At 43.6% G+C, this 16,878-nt stretch overlaps 1 protein-coding gene across 2 annotated transcripts in view; it reads left to right on the top strand.

Moving 5' to 3' along the window:
* WDR25 (WD repeat domain 25) overlaps positions 1-16,878 on the top strand; it is a 116,670-nt gene that overhangs the window by 410 nt on the left and 99,382 nt on the right. The window contains exons 1-2 of one of the 2 annotated variants that reach the window (XM_075615070.1): positions 138-254; positions 2,427-3,126. In XM_075615070.1, coding sequence (XP_075471185.1) covers positions 2,440-3,126 — 687 coding nt within the window. In that variant the 5' untranslated portion in view covers positions 138-254; positions 2,427-2,439. Of the gene's footprint in view, positions 1-137; positions 255-2,426; positions 3,127-16,878 lie in introns of those variants that run through there. The other variant, XM_075615071.1, reaches the window with a different exon arrangement.

The raw sequence follows: 16,878 nt of genomic DNA, 5'->3' as shown, positions 1-16,878 counted from the left end.
ATATGTATTACAGGAAAAAATCCCATTGAAATCCATAGAATTTTTTTAATTGGTGCATCTTGTGCACTTTATTTTTGCCCCAGAATTGTATCAATTTCCTTCATACATAGACCCCCGTGCATGGTTTTAATCCTGTTTTAGGAGGGCGGAACGTGTTTCTCCTGTGCCTTGTTTCCGGCCGGTGCGGTTTGGGCTGGGATGCAGGGTGCACAGTGGGCTGTTCTGAGCTGCCTCTGACACTGTGAGCACTGCAGGTAATCAGCTGTCACTAAGGGCTGCTGCTTTGTGGGGGTCGGGGGCTGATATTGATGTATCTGTTCTCCAGTTTCATATAACTGGTTCACAGTAAATCACCACATTTCATCATTAATATTATTATTAATAATAAATCCAGCAGATGTTTCTAGTTTGCAGAATATTTAATGAAAACATATTTTTTTTGCAGGTCCTTTTAGAAATTACTGTGATTTTTCTTCCTTTTGGCAAAATTCATTAAGATGCCACAAAAAAAAAATTAGTAAGACTTTGGCTAAACCAAAAAAAAGTTATATTTACCACCGGTGTAATGGACAAATTTTCTCATTACCATAAGCTCTCGGATGCTCCCGAGTCACTATTTAATCATTAGTAAAGTATATTTAAGCAATGAAAAGCTGTTTTAAGTTATTTCAAAACGAAGTTGGTCCCTGATTATTAGTTATTTTGGATAAATCTGAACGATGCAAAGTCCAGAACATGCTGGTATTGTATTAATCCAGGGGTTCTCAACCCCAGTCCTCAAGTCCCCGCACATAGGTCAGGATATCCCCGTTTAGCACAGGCCTTCAACTGAGCCAGCTTTCACATATATACTTCAGTGAAATCCTATACCGTGGGTAACAAATGATATATGCGTAATATAGTTATCCCAAACAAAGTGCTGTCAAAGCTGTTTGAAGACAGCTATCGCAGATAAAGTACCGTTGCGGCTCAGAAACGCAGCTTATCCGCCGCGGTGACTGACTGTGGTCTCTATATACTGAGACTCTGTGTAGACAACAGAGACATTGGTTTTAACATTTTATTAGAATGTATATGTAATAATTTTTTGATAGATGAGTTTAATAAAATGTTATTATTTTTGTACTTACCCCCTTGGTGGTTGCATTACAAATGCGAGTCTGGGACACCTACTGTTCTGCTATAAGAAATACAAGCAATTAGGCTGAGTGCAATAAAGCGGGTATCTTTTTGGTGATCATCTCTTTTTTGCAAATATATTTGGTCTTCCCCTTGCACCGCCACTTTGTTTATACATTGATGAATATTAAGGTAGAGCAGGGATGACCCTCCTCCTACTTTGAAGCAGGGATATCCTTAAGACCTGACCGGTTGGGGAGTCTTGAGAACTGGAGGTGAGAACCCCTGATCTAAGGCTGCGGCCATGCTGGCGCTAACAGCGCTCATGCTTGGAGAGCGGTAACGTCACTAACTCTCCAAGCATGAGCGCTGGGTGTCCGCGCTATTTCGCAAGCGCTCGGGGGGCGTTGCAGGAAAGGTGAGCGCGGTTCAAAGTCACTTTTTTTGTTTATCTAAGCGCCAAGCGTGGGTGAGCGTGTGTGCACGAGCGCGTGCGCGTTATGTGAGCGGGGACGTCAACATTTAAATTGCGAGAGTAACCTCGCCAAGCACCGCGCGGTCAGCGGTAGTGTGGCCGCAGCCTAATCCTCTGGTATAGTACATATTATTTTGTAACAACAATTTTAAGCATTTTGTTTGTGCATTCCTTTTTGTATTTATTTTTCTTTAATTTGTATCCTTTTCTCCCAGTAAAAATATGTATACTACGGGTCTGAATTTAGGTCAAAGGCCTTTATTTGAGCATAGCAGTGGAAAGCACCAAGGTATATACACTGGGATTCCTCAAACTCCAATGCAGAGTATCACACCAAATTCAAGGCAATGGCAGGTAACCACGATTTGGTGGTGCATTGAAGCTTGACAAATCTGACCATTAATATCTTATTACTACAGGAGAAAATGTAAGAAAGTCCAGTGGCTCAAATGAAGCAGCAGTTAATACATTTCTTAAGGCATTATATTTAACGAGCCTGACAAAATTATTTTGCAATAATTGTTTTCTGACACAAAACTACTAGTGAATTTCATCTTGATATTTGTTATCAGGATGATACATTACAGTAACTTGGATAAAGCTTTTTTTTTTTTTGTGGTGAGTAAATTATACTGCTTTTTAATTCACAGTTACTGGGATGGAAGAAAATAATTATATCTATGTAAATATAAATGTCTGTGTGTTAAATACAATATTTGGGTTCTGTGTTTGTGTAATAGTGCCATACAGGTACATTTTAATACAAATATGTTAATCCCTTTCTTGGTCCTTGTTTTCTTGATTTATGAACATTGTGGTCTTTTTTGAACAGTTCCTTAACCAGAATGAATTCGTTGGTAACCTATGATGATTCAGACTCAGAGAATGAAAGGGCAGAGGAATCCAGAATTCCAAGCACAGTGCATGATGCTGACAGTTCTAACGTGCATGTTATACCATCTCTCCCATCAAGTGAATTTAACAGGAACCCTTCTTGTAAGAAACTGACTCATACCAGTACTGGTGATTTATGTTGTGTAGGAAAATCTGGAAATGCAACAGACAGTAGGAAACATCTTCAGAAATATCCTGCACATGTGAAGCAAAATGTTTCCTGCAAAGGCAATTTTCTGCCATCGAATTCTGTGACCACATCTGACAATACCTCCTGGAAATCCAGTTCAGATGTACAGAAGAGATCCCCCGATGATTCAATATGCAATGAAAGAACGGTTAAACCTTATATCCCCAAAAGATTAAGACAGGAACAGCCTGCCTGTAGGGGAAATGGGGGAGAAGGTGAACTATCAAGGCAGGCCCACCTCCCCAAAGACCATGGAGTACAGAATATCTTCAGAGCTTCCGATTATCTCAGACCTTATTTACATTCACCATACAATTCAACTGAGATCCCCAGAAACCTTGTGTTTGAGATGTGTGAACACACAGGCCCAGTGAACAGAGTCCAGTGGAATCCTGTGCATCAGTATAGCCACTTACTTCTCTCTGCTTCAATGGATGCAACAGTCAAGGTACTGTAATTCACCATGCAGTCTGTTTTTTCTAATCTGTTGTCTCCTTTTTAGTGCATTGATCTTGATTGCTTTTCTATAGTTTGTTGCTGCAAATCAATCTCAATTGAACAGCCAGGAGAAAAACACGTCTAAAAATGAATATATTAAAAGATTTTAAATCTTCTGACCATACTCGCAGGTCAGAAAAAAGGTGGAACAACCTCTAACAATTATACAGAGTAACAAGGGGAAAGATATGATCTGTTTTCTTTTGTGCCTGCAACGGTGATTGATGTGGTTGTGGAGAACCAAAAATACTGATTGTCCAAGATGAATAGAATAAAATAAGTAATGATTTCTTAATAATTACAATGCAATTGCAAGCTGACCAAAATGATGAAATCTCACAAGCCTGGTCTGAACACTCAAAAAACCCCATATTACCATTTGCATATATCAAAATCACCGGATCTATTGTACTTACTACACAGCAAAACTAATGTAATATAAGAATTATGAAACACACCTATCATGCCAAGCTAAACAGAATGAGCTTTTCACCCATTATTCCTACGACATCTGTCATGTTTTTAGCTGCATGTGACCCTGAGTTGCTGACAGTAACCCTTCTCTTTTGGTAAACAGTCCCCTCACTATCTCATGCTCCCCGACCTCCTCATACATTCCTTACAAACTGTTCAAAACGGATTAACCCTTTTGTCACCAGAGTAGTCTTGGTATGCCATAATGCATCTCGGAGACCCCATACCATAATCCAAATTCTCAGGCCCAATTTCCACACTACCACAATGTCAAGATACATTTCTTGAAACAGATGGGATATTATAGCATACAGTATTTGCTGCTGTACACGAGTTGCATAACACTGTATGCATACAGGAGACAGACTGTAAAAAAGTTGAACTTCTGTTATCCTTTGTACTCCTTTTATATAGATGGATATTTTTACACATTCACTGCCTTATCCCACTCAACTCTACCTCATGTCTCCTTAGTGTGTGGGCCAGTGGTCCCCAACCTTTTGCCCAATGGCAACCTTGAGAGTTCAGGAGAGAGTGGCGGGCATAGACCAATTAACACACACACACACACACACACACACACACACACACACACAATACACTTTCCCTGGGGGGAGGCTTCCAGTGCCGTGCCAGTCCTGCTTGCTTATGTGGAAGTTGGGCTGACCGGCACAAGAGAGAGAAACATGCAGCAGCTGTCGGTGGCACTGTGGCGAGCTACTCACTGGCAGACGGTGGGCTACAGTAGCTTGCGATCGACATGTTGGAGACCCCTGATCTACGCCGTATAACTGGTTGGCCAGTCAGTTACAGGCACCCACAAAAAGCTTAGCAGACGAGCACCGCTTTGGGAACCCCAGCTCTAGGCCGCCTTTGCATTTCAAAAGATAAAAGCCGTCTATGTGTCTACTGTTCATTTTCACACCAGGCTACCTATTTCTATCTCATCTTATTCCCCACCTCCTGTCTACACCCATTGTAACCAGATATTCCTCTTTCATACACTGTATATTATATTGAGTTTTTGTATTTTTGCTATACCCGATGAAGGACCCTTAGAAGTTCGAAAGCTTGTAACTTATCAACTACAGCTCAACCCCGTTAAAGCGCGGTCAGCTAAAACGCGGATGCGCTTATAACGCGGTGTTAGCCTGGCACCCGTTTTTTTTTAAAAGCAATTTTTTTAAAGCTTTATTGCTAACGAACAGACACACACACACACAATACTCCCCTGCCCATCACATCCCATCCCTCCCTGCCCATCACATCCCATGCCTGCACATCACATCCCCTGCCTGCACATCACCCCTCTGCACATCCCATCCCCCCCTGCCCATCACATCTCTCCCTTCCTGCACATCACCACACACATACACACCTCTCAATCCCTCCCTGTACCTCTGCTGGGGGGGAGGAGAGAAGGGAGCTGGTTCCTGGCCAGGGGACACACAGAGACAGCTGACATCCCGACCCAGACTCCGTGAGATTCCCCCCCCCTCTCGCAGACTCACAGCTTCTCTGCACAGGACACAGATCAGCTGCAGATGCAAGGTAATGCTGTGTGAGGGTGCCGCTGCAGCGCCGACTTCAGGGAGAGTTATCCCAGCTCTCCCCCTCCGGCGGACGTGGAATCCCTGATCGCGGTGGCCATTTTTTTTAATCGCGATCCCGTTATAACGTGGTCGTATCGGGTGGACCCCGAGGACCGCGTTATAACGGGGTCCAGCTGTACTTGTACATATTCTTCTTTTAAATAATTGCATCAGTGTGCTACATTCCTTTATCTGAATATATACTGTAATTATTTTCTCTGTGCATACACAGGCCCAAGTTCAGTATCATTTAACCTTTTATCTTTCAGTTTTCTTCAGCCTACAGACACTGAAGCAGTATGTCTGCCATGAAATAATCTCCCCTTTAGAGCATTACACAACCCCAATCAAGCATCAAAAGCACATGGCTATTATTATAGGTTACCAAGTATTGTTTGTTTGCCTTCCTCTGGGTCAATGTAAGTATACAGTAGGATAAGTATCTCCGCTGATTACATTTCATACAAGTTGAACTCCATGGACATATGTCCTTTTTTTCAACCTCCTCTATTATGTCAAGAGTGATCAACTCCAGTCCTCAAGTGCCACCAACAGGTCAGGTTTTCAAGATCTCCCTGCTTCAGCATAGGTGGCTCAATCTGTGACTCAGTCAGAATGACTGAGCCATCTGTGCTGAAGCATGGATATGTCCTTAAAACATGACCTGTTGGTGGCCCTTGAGGACTGGAGTTGGCAACCCGTGTGCTATGTTACTAAGTTGAAAACATGTAACAATATTGCTCTATGGGGTGAGGTGGTCTAAGGCCTCGTTCAGGGTGCCAGAGGCAGGAGTTGGAGGGCGGGCGGCAGTCTGCTGGGCGATGTGTGTTCATCCTCCCCAGCAGACTTTTTCAGGAGTTGAGGAGGGGGCGGGGCTACAGACAGCATCTTAGGGATCCAAGTTGCAGTCTTGAAATCATTCTCAAGAATGATTTCATTGGCTGCCGAGGTCCCAGTGACGCTGCTGCAGCTTCAAAAAACGAATTTTTTGTTTATTGAAACTGTAGCCAGCGTCAACTCCGGGCTTCAGAGACAGGGCAGCTGCTACCCTGACAACCACAGTTCACTTTAAATACATTGTATCCCACGGCCGCACGCACGTCAGCACGCCCTCCCTCCGAAGCCTGCACCCTGAACGAGGCCTAACACTGATCTCCAGTGTGATACTTCTGTTGGCCCAGATCTGCAGTTTAGCGCCGGGGCCTGTGGGTTCTGATTCTGTAAATAAATATGTTGAAAAAGGAGAGGGGTTCGCTTCTCTAGTGGTGATTAAATATTTGTAAGAAAGCCTACTGTATTGATAAGTTTCTTATTTATTTATTGCTTCGTGGGACTGCTCATTTCAAGTTAATTTCTGCAAAGAGGCTGAAAGTGATGAGATACCTGGGATTGGAACACACTGTAGCAGGGATATGAGAGTTACCCCCTCCCTACCCCCAATATATTTTCAACTGTAATGCAATCATATTAGGAAGTGTGGTGATAGTTATTTTTGTTGCTTGACACGTCTAATTCTGTTGCCTTCTCTTCTAATCGTATGTTGACGTACCTCGGTAGAAAGCTGGGATGTGAAAAAGAAAAGCTGGGAATAGAGAGGTGGGAGGACACTGTGTCTGGTAACTGAAGGTTAGGAGGCGTATATTAGGATTTCGATCTGATGGGTATGGAGACACTGAGGTACAGACACATTATTTTCAACAGTAAAAAATGAAAGCGTTTTGAAAGAGTGTCTCATCAGGAGTGAACTATTGCAGAGTTGGTGCAGATCAGGGGGGTGGTGAACGAGCGACTAAATACGACTCAAATTCGTAGCGATGACTAGTGTACAGATCCTGGTTGTTTTACATTCAATTATTTTGTAACACGCCAACATATTCCGCTGCGCAGTACAATGGGGGTAGCAGAGTTCTGTATATTACATAAACAGACTGACCTATATATAAGGACAGAAGGTAATGGGGGTCCTGCTCTTGAGAGCTTACTCTCTAGAGCACAGGTCTCAAACAGGCTAGCTTTTATGGATATCCCTGTTTCAGCACAGACTGACCCACTAATTGAGCCACCTGTGCTGAAGCTGGGATATCCAGAAACGCTGGCCTGTTTGTGTCCCTTTAGGACTGTGTTTGAGACCTCTGCTCTAGAGGGAATAAGGGACAGTGTTGTAACACAAAGTAAAGTGGCTGCTCATTGTGGGACGGGTGGGGTAGGGTCCGGCCGCACAGCTCGCCCCATTAAGGTTTGGGGGTGAGTTCTGTACATCCCACTGGGGACCTGTGTTTCTTTAGTGCGGTAATAAAGAGTGATACCTGAGCAGACCCTACTTGGACTTTTTATCATCAAGCCTTTCATTATATTGCTTAACCCTTAGTGACCTGAGTGTGCCAGCCCCCACATTAGCAATTAATTAGTTCTAATAGTCCAGTGAATTAACAAATTGTTGGGATTGCTAACATAATATTTAATGTTTTATATTCTGATTTGTAATATTTATTTTTCCCTTCCCAGCATAAATTTCTGCACCATTTTGGCGGGTGAACAAAAATAATATTTTGTAGAAATTGACTTTCCCCATTTGATCTTTATCACTTCAATGAATACGTTCCCTATTTTGGATACATATTCTCATAAAACCCCTTTAAAAAATAATAATAATGCTGTAAGACTTCCTGCGGGTAAAACCAATTGTGACATTCAAGTATTTTCTTCTTGGTTGAGAGAATCTGCTGAGTTCCTCTCCCCCCCCTCCTCCCCCCACTCCCTCCTCCAACCCCCCACCCCCTGCAAGCTGAACCTGTTTATCAACTAGCCGACTGGACCAATGATCCCTTCTGTACAGAGCACAGAGGCAGGATTTCAGGTCTATGAACAGGAACCAGCGCATTGAGCTCATTAGACTGCACAGATACTGTGATAGAGCGCGTGCTGTGCTCTGCTGTTTAATAATGCATTGGAAGCATAGCTGTGTTCCATGATCGTGTGTGATGGGGACATTGCAAAGGTCATATGCAATGGGGTAATAAAGCTGCTACCAGCATGGCTAAAATCTAGCGTGATACAGTCTTGTGAATCTCAGCACTCTTTCTATTCTGCGTGCCATTTAACCTTTTTGCTGCCCCATAGATGTATCTGCTACATGACACAGTGTATCACAAGTGCTGAATCCAGGTGTATGGTAGGTGATTTGAGTGGGAGTCCCTCCTGCTGCTCCAAATACTCGCGCGATCAACGGGGCAATACTTGAAAAATGAAAACAAGGAGGAGCGCAACGAGGAGACTGTTGAGTATAAAAATTATGTATGATGAAAAGTAGCAAAATATTAACTCACATCAATTTACAAATACATCGGAAACAGCCTCTACGCGTTTCGCCCCCATACGAAGTGTATGATGCGAAACGCGTAGAGGATGTTTCACCCTCCCACTGTGGCATCACCACTAGTGTCTCCAATCGGCTGCCGATAAGCTGTCCTGCTAGGAGCCGTAGTTTTCACCAGCTGCTGTGCTCATTTGCGGGACGTTCCGTGCTAGGAGGTCGGAAGAACACCAGTCAGGCACTGCATCTTGCCGGGATGTTCCGCGGGTGTGCCGATGTATTTGTTACTTGATGTGATTTTTTCACATTTTGCTACTTTTCATTATAAATGATTGTTATACTTGCCAGTCTCCTCGTTGCGCCCCTTCTTGATTTTGTATCTGGTGCATGACCTGCCCTGGCACACCCAAGGCCCTGTTGATGTACTAAGTACATTAGTATCAAAATTCTCGTTTTCTTGGGGACGATCGGGCTAACGGCTCCATCTGAGCGGTCAGTCCGATCCAAAGGGAAGTGGAGCTCCCGTCCACTTCCATGTACGTCGGCCGGGGAAGGGGTCCCGGGCGTGTGATGGTTTCCAAAGTGATCACGCGACCATAAAGGCCGAAGTTCACTGGCTTTGAGCGGCTGCTGGGCTTTCGGCAGCGAAAAAGGTTAAAGAACAGAACCCGCGTGCCACACTTTTGGTGGCAATTAGTCATCTTTGAGGAAGCTTGTGAAAATGTTTGAACTCATGACGTGTTTGGTTGTGTAGGCGTACAGTGAGCATCAGCAGAGTCACACATAATAATTAAGACTAGAGATGAATTAATTTTGTTTTTCATATTTGGATCCGCCTCGGATTGGCTGGTTCCATTGGTCCGGGGATCAGTCTCAAAAAGACAAATCTGTCGCTCTCTCTTCGCTATGCCTTCCTCCTCCTCCCACTCCCTCTCACTCCTTCCCGCTCCTTCTCACTCCTTCCATCTCCCTCCCTCCCACTCCTTCGGTCTCCCTCCCTTCTCCTCCCACTCCTTTCCTCTCCTTTCCACTCTCCCTCCCCCACTCTCTCCCCTTGTCTCCCTGCCCCCCACTCCCCCCCTCTCCATCCCCCCCTCTCCATCCCCCCCTCTCCATCCCCCCCTCTCCATCCCTCTCTCTCCATCCCCCTCTCTCTCCCTCCCTCTCTCTCTCCCTCCCTCCCTCTCTCCCTCCATCTCCCCTTTGGATTAATTTGAGTTCAGATTCTTAAGAATCCGCCCAGATCATATTGAATGGCGGATTTGAATGAATATGCTCTGCCTTTTTAGTACCCGATCCGCAGACAGATTTTGGTGGGGGACGCATTTGGTCAAAATAATCCGTGGACTGGATCTGGACTGGATCACCCACCTCTCTGCAGCATCAGGATCCGTATTTATGGGCATTACAAGATGCCAAGTCTTTTATCAAATAGAAAACGTGTTCATGTATTCATGTGATCTAAAGGACGTCGTGTAAAATATCATTATTAATGGAAAAAATATTAATCCGTGCCCATATTTGAAAATATACAAATGTACCGTGAGGAACTCATATAAACACAATGTAAAGTGACAACAAAAAGTGTGTATTTGCTTACATTTTACCAGCTGGGGGCATTTCTGGGTAATCGTTACCTCCCCCCCTGCTGCACTACTGCTTTGAGCCTATCACTGGCAGCGAAAGGGTTACTGGCAAAGGAAAGAGATTTAGCAAACAACAAAAAAATATCAATTTGAAACCAATGCTATTTTTTCCTATCCGGTCTCATTCTGTTGTAGTCTTTCTCCCATCGCCACTTTATCTGCATAGAAACGTTGGGACAGAAAATCTCCTTGTGACCTTGTTCTCCATGTTGTGGATAGAGACACTTTACTTTTACCTTGTAACTACGTGATAAGCGCTGCAGCTGTTTGCCTCATCCCATCCACCAAGAGCTTCTGGGACTAGCTGGGGGAAAAGGTGCTTTCTTCCACTGTGAGGTGCTGAGAAACCAGACACCAGCTTTCTGTGTTCAAAGCCTGTTCTGCGATATTCAAGGACAGAAGAAACGGCAGCTTTCATACACTGCGGCGGTATGCTTCCCAATTATTGTTCTTAATACTTTGTCTTGTCTATTGCCAAGGCAACCAATACTTTTTGGAAATTCAAGTGCTGTTGTTAGCTGAGCATGTTACTAAGATAAAACCATGAATATGCCTCTGGTCTGTCTCTGGTTTAAAAAAAAAAAATTGTATCATAAATTTACAGGGCATTGAATATTTACTGTAATTCTGTGAAAACGTCTGTTTATAAAATCGTGGCCAAACAAGAGACCTGCAATATCCCTCCCCTGTTTTTTAACCCTGGGTTCTCCCCCCCCCCCAATCTCTCTTTCTGCTTGCGTGAGTTTGGTTCCCATACAATTCTTCCAGGGCAGAATGCCTCGAAGAGCTCACATTGTACTTCTCTCCTACCTGAGTCATGGCGCCTTATGCAATATGCCAGTGGTGGCCAACTAGTTCTCAAGGGCCACCAACAGGTCAGGCTTTAAGGATATCCCTGCTTCAGCTCCATCAGTGACCTGTTGGTGGCCCTTGAGGGCTGGAGTTGGCCACCTCTGCATTATGCTGTGAAACTGCTTCCTTGTGTTTGGGAAGGTTTGACTCTCATTTGAATTGAGCTGAACTCTTCTCTCGCACTGGGAAATGGCTTCACAGAATATGGAAGGCCATCCAGGGATTGAGATATAGCTCAAAGGGAGCCCAGAGCTACATCCAATATGACAAATATACACAGTGAAATACCTATATATATATCTCTTGAAATAAGGGTAATTTTGAGATATAGCTCCTCTTGCCTCAGCCTTGGGCACTTTTGTTGTATGGCCTTCTTACAACGTGAAAGCGTTACTTTTTCACTTTGGTAGGAATCACTTCACTCAACCTAGTGATTTGGACAGCACTGGTTTAGCAGTCTCCGAAACACAGAGAAATACGAGCTCGGGAAGCTAGGAGTCAGACAACAGGGCGGCTGCTTCCACACTTCAAAGTTTTATTCAGTTGTGCCCCGACATTTATACAGAAAACCAAGGGCATGTTAATACATAACATATCATGTTTAACAATGTGAGAAATAACAAGTTTCTGTAGAGGTTATGTATCTGTGTCTTTGGACAAAGCATTAGTAAATCATTACATATTGCTTGTGTTTGGCCGGCAGTTTCTACTTCTACATTACAAAGAGAAATACGGGGAATGTTTTATCAAGAGCATGCAACTGTCTTGTTTGGGACATTTTACAGCTTTTGCTATTGTATGAAAGACAAACTGAGAACAACAGAAGTAAATAAAGATTACAACTAGCATAGTGAGTTAATTCTCTCAGTACTGGAACAGCTCATATAAAAAGGATAAAGCTAGCAGATTATATTAACCCTTTCAACCCCTGAGACTTGTAGAGCTGACATATAATTTTAACCCCTTCACAACGCATACTCTCTCGGTCCTTAGAACGACCTTTACGTCATTTACCATTTTCTCAAATCCCTTTTCTGCAGCACTTTTCCGTAACGCATCCTCAACAAAGCCTTGAAACTCTGCTTTTAATAGGTTTAATTTAATAGTGTCATTATCGATTGTTAACCGCCATCCAAGTGAGGGGCTCTTAATATCTTCCGCGCTTAAGTGAATTAGCCCATCTATTTCTATCCTGTATTTAATTTTAAATAAGAAAATAATCCTCAAATTGATCGTTTTTGTTTTATGTACATGCCAGATCTTACTCAGGTATAAGTAGAATCCTCCAGTATGCATTCAATTAATACTAAGAAGAAAACACAGATTTCATGTTGGGATTTAACAGTATTCACCCCCTGCACACTGCTGATGGATGTATGGTCCTGTGTCTAACTGTCCCTTGCCCCCTCTCCCCCCTGCATCCCCACTCCCCTGCACACTGCTGATGGATGTATGGTCCTGTGTCTCACTGTCCCTTACCCCCTCTCCCCCCCTGCATTCCCACTCCCCTGCACACTGCTAATGGATGTATGGTCCTGTGTCTCACTGTCCCTTTCATCCATTTATTGCCCTGTCTGTATATTCCTTCTCTGCATCATCTACCTTAGCTGGCTATCTTGTTTTCCTTTTGTACATCTGTGTTAAGCTCATGGAATCTGTGTAAATCAGTATCGCTGACATGGGGGAGAGAGGAGAACTCTCGAAAGCTTTTCTTATAATATCAATTGTTATTCCACATAAAAAAGTATCACCTAATACGCAAAGCTGCAGTTCAAGATGCTGTTTAAAAAAATAATAATAATCTTTTTCCCCCCATGCAATACGTGCATCAATACAATCCGCACACTGACAAGTGATTAGCTGCAGATGGATCCGTTCTCCTGTAATCGATCGCTTGCTCCGGGTTATTTAACTCAGTTCTTGCACAGCATTGTGGGCAATGTAGTCCAGCAATATCATGTGACTGGGCAGTTACTAGATACAATTGGTGCACTGCTAGAGAGAGGGCGGGGCTCAAGAGCCAGAGCCTGTCCGAAGGGGCTGTTACTTTGGAAATGCTTCCTACATTAGAAACATTAAAAATGTCTTTAAAACATTTTTTTTTTTCAAATGCTACAAGTTTTTTCTCATAGTACAGAACTGATTTATTAAAAAAAAACCATGTAGGATATTGCTTGAACTGCTGCTTTAAGTACAGCAGGGCCCCGCTTCTCGGCGCTCCGTTGCCCGGCGTTCCGCTTATCCGGCGGCACCGAGAAGGGGGCCGGCACCTTGAATTTCCAGTCGCGCATGCGCAGAACGGGCGGATGCGCCCGGCACGCATGTGCAAGACCGTAGGTTGCGCGCGCATACCATAGGTTGCACATGCGCAGAACGGCAAAATGACGGTTTGCGCATGCGCAGAAGTGAAAATCGCTTTCCGGCGATTTTCGCTATACGGTGGGCCTCTGGAACAGAACCCGCCATATACCAGGGGCCCTGCTGTACTCATTTACTCTGCACTTCTTGATTGTACCACATGAGGGCGCAATCCGATAAGAAACTAGATTTGGTGTAATAATCTAAAAAAATCAAATGCTGAATTACCTTGGTTACTGGGGATTCATTATTTCTTTTTACCTTATCAGGCTCATCAGTTGCTTTTGATTATTAATCAGATGACTAATGTTTTTTTCCCCCTTATCTGGTAAATTGGATAATATTGTGTTCACTGGTTATTGGTTTTCAGTGCTAGTGCAGAAAATTGTTTCTATATAAACAGACTTTTTTAAACAGCAGTCCATGTTATTTATGATTTTATACTCCTTTTCATTTAGTGTGTAGTAAAGGAATAATGTAAAGGAATAATGTAAAGTACATGTGATTTCACAAAATGTTTTTTTTTTGTTCAATGGTCTAATAAGTGTTTTTTCTAATGAGTCCCTGTCCCGTAGAGCTTACAATCTAATTTTTGGTACCTGTGGCTCAAGGTCACAAGGAGCTGACACTGGGACTTGAACCAGGTTCCCCTGTTGCAAACTCTGTGTCGCTGTTTCCAGAGTCAGTGCCTTCACTCACTGATGTATCACTAGCATGTTATCTGAGTGCTCTGTCTCATTGCCCAGTCTCCACATCTGGAGCGTTATGGTAAACTGGAACAAGTCCACACAACAGCGCTCAGAACACACACATGTATGTAGGGTACAAATCTCATGTGTTTGAATAACCCATAGGAAATTGAATGCAGCTTATGAACATAGAAAAACAATTCCGGATTCTTAGAGTCCAAAAGGATTATTAGACTGAATAGAAACTCCTATGAAGGAGAAACATACACCCTAAAATGAACACCTTGAGGGGTAGTGATGTCACATTGAAGGGGAAAACAACCCCCCCATTCATGGCTAAAGGGTAACAATGTAGGATCTCCTGGAGTATTAGCATAAGGCATGTACTGTAGGTAAGTGTGTGATCTATGAAGGGGTATTACTCACAACCTTCTTGCTCACCACTGCTCCGGAATTGGCGTGCACTCGACTGTCGACGAAACGATACCGAAAGTCCTCCCATGGGGGAGGCATGTCACGGTGCACAGCCTAGAAGGACGGCAAACTGGATCGCAGTGAAAAAATGTTTATTGCTCAACCGATCACATGGCAACAAGTGAAAAGAACGCAGTGGGCAGCCTCTAACGCGCTTCACGTATCATAGCGCTTTGTCAAAGAGCGCTCATACAACACTCATACCACTGGAGAGTTGCTTGGGCTCAGGTTTGTGTTCTTGTCTTGCATACCATTCCCCTAGTGCACCCTGATTCCCTGTTTGTGGCTGAGCGGGTGTCTCCTTTCTCCTTTACTCACTGAGCCACTCCAAGCACCTAAGCTGCTCAGTACTCTGAGGCGTGAGTAAAAACGCTAACTCTTTTAAACAATGACATAGACTTTGAGTGAGGGGAACCGCGTTCAATTCCCAGTGTCTGCTCCTTGTGACCTTGGGCAAGTCACTTTACCCCAAAATAGATTGTAAGCTCATCTGGGCAGGGACTGTGTCTGTAAAAATTCCTGTGTGCTGCGTACTGCGCGCTATACTGGAATTGTGAATTGCGTTGAGTCCCATTGGGACAAAAAAAGCGCTATATAACTTAAAATTTGTTAGTATTATTATTCTTATTACACTCTTTTCCCACTGAATACACCAGTTAAAAGCACAAATACCTATATTGTCATTTAAATAGCACCACCAACATTTTGGCCCCTCAGGACATTGATGAAGATCTGGCTGAATCATGAATGAGTTTCTTATTTTATTTTATATTCTGTAGGGAAATAAATATTTAAGTGGGGAAATGGGAAGTGCATTTTCTCTCTGAGAATTCCTCCCTACATTAACTAGACAAAAGCTTTGCAGTAAAGACAGTGACTTTCAAGTGGCAGACCGTTGTTTAAATCCCACTCTGAGTTTAACATGGTGAATGAGACCACTTACAGTATCTCCTGGTATTTCTCCCTTGTACAGAGTTCTTTGTACTGTTAGGGCTGTGTAATAATACATTATTATTGTTAGAAAAACAAGTCGTTAAAGACAAATGTAATAAGTGATTGAAGAAGGTTTCAGTCACCCAGGTCTCTGGTTCCTTAGGCCAGGGTTGCACAAAGTTTTTGAGCTGTGCCCCCCCTGTGTGCCAGCCCCAGTGCTCGTGACCCTCCTTTTCTGTGACCTGGCGTCAAATGACGCCGTGGGTCATGTGACCCCGCAGTGACCACGCAACGCGTCCAGAAGACTACCGAATCCCGGTAAGTTGAGGTTGCAGAGGCCTCGCGCTGACCCCCGCCCGGCATTTAACTTAAATGCCTCGGGGAATAGCGCGGGGCCTCTACAACAACAAACAAAATCCCCCCCAACAAAATCCCGCGCCCCCCAGTTTGCGCACCCCTGCCTTAGGCAGTGGGAAGGGAGCTAACTGGTCGCAGTCTTGTGTCTTTAAAATATAGGTTATCAAAATCATAATATATTCTCAACCTGCGGCAGCAGCGTGTACGTGATCTTTTTCGGTGTACAGATGTTAAAGGTACTGTATGTAGTAAAAAAATAACCTTACTGTGAGCTAAGAAAAGGAGAAAATGCGTCAACTTTGTTGGCCAAGTTCAACTCGGCGTAAACCCTAAAAATACTCCTAATAGAGTAAACACAGACTGAAGCAGCCATGTATCAAGTAAAGATGATTTGATGTAGGAGGGATTTTTCATTATATAGGTTAACGTCAGTCAGACATACAGGACACCTACAAGCTCATATGGAACCCCCAAAAAGGGTTTAAATACCCCGCGCGAGTCCCCCTGTTGGCGCGAGCGCAAATCTTAACCCCTTGTGGTGAGTGGGAGGAGAGCCGGCCATCACAGCTCCCACCCTCTGTAGGCACAACAGCCCTTATGTGGGCGACAGCCCCATCTTGGGACCTCTGCCTTTCTTAAAGGCTTAGTGTGCCTACCGCGAGGTTTCCTGACACCCCCGGTAGCACTCTAAAACTCTAAAGTAAATAGTAATAGTAATGATAAGTGACCAGGATTAAAACTAATTTTAATAGTATATCTCTTAAAATAAGGGGGTGTACAGAAATGGTGCTAAATAACGGTATAGATAAAAAGCTTTTTAACTATACAGTTATTTAGCACGTACCTCATCAGACCCTGGTTATAGGAGGCTTCTGACTGGGATATGCGGTCATTTTATTCTCATTTCTGTACACCCCCTTATTTTAAGAGATATGCTATTAAAATTATTTTTAATCCTTATCACTTACCATTACCATTACTATTTGCTTTAGAGTTAGTGCTACCAGCTGAGTA

This window comes from Ascaphus truei, chromosome 9 (assembly GCF_040206685.1).
Source record: "Ascaphus truei isolate aAscTru1 chromosome 9, aAscTru1.hap1, whole genome shotgun sequence".
NCBI lineage: Eukaryota > Metazoa > Chordata > Amphibia > Anura > Ascaphidae > Ascaphus > Ascaphus truei.
The sequence above is the reverse complement of the archived record's forward strand: the minus strand, read 5'-3'. Positions and strand labels throughout refer to the sequence as shown.